Here is a 562-nt window from a genome sequence, read left to right on the forward strand (position 1 = left end):
AAGGAAAAGTTGGACAAACCTTTCATCATTTAGACAACGTAGTAACTTTTTCATACAGCTAAAAAAAAGAAATTGCTAGGGAAAGCCTGAAAAAAATTCAAAATTTCAACAGTGTTCTCAGCATGTTTTGCAAGACCCGTTATGATTTCCGAAATTCAACCAAACAGACGCACACACCCCATGGCTCCAGAGTTGTGAAAGCACATACATTTCCAATTGCAGGCACACGCTGCATCAGGACCATCATTATAACGAAACCGAATTATCACTTATCGGTGATGCCTGAGTATTACACACACCGCATCACAAAGCAACCAAAATACCCAGCACACCAGCGCTGTGTTTATAAACATCTGAGTACACACGATCTTCACCACCCCGAGACAAGAAACAGAGTTACACATTCATCCCAGGCTCTTAAGAACAGCATTGCCGAGGGAGATGACAGGGCCGCCTGTGAACAGACGAGCGCTGGGCAGCGCGTCCTCGCAGCCGAGACGCGTTCTCCGACCACCCATGGGTTACGGCGGGCGGGCGCGGCCGGTGACAACGGGCAGGTACC

At 48.2% G+C, this 562-nt stretch overlaps 1 protein-coding gene across 1 annotated transcript in view; it reads right to left on the reverse strand.

Moving 5' to 3' along the window:
• The window catches only part of LOC103802007 (A disintegrin and metalloproteinase with thrombospondin motifs 19-like), a 35,628-nt gene extending 35,381 nt beyond the window's left edge, over positions 1–247 (reverse strand). The window contains 1 exon segment of the mRNA XM_009074446.1: positions 209–247. Coding sequence (XP_009072694.1) covers positions 209–247 — 39 coding nt within the window.
• Positions 248–562: the final 315 nt, after the last annotated feature.

The sequence above is a fragment of the Acanthisitta chloris genome, unplaced genomic scaffold (assembly GCF_000695815.1).
Source record: "Acanthisitta chloris isolate BGI_N310 unplaced genomic scaffold, ASM69581v1 scaffold16525, whole genome shotgun sequence".
In the NCBI taxonomy this organism is placed as follows: Eukaryota; Metazoa; Chordata; class Aves; order Passeriformes; family Acanthisittidae; genus Acanthisitta; species Acanthisitta chloris.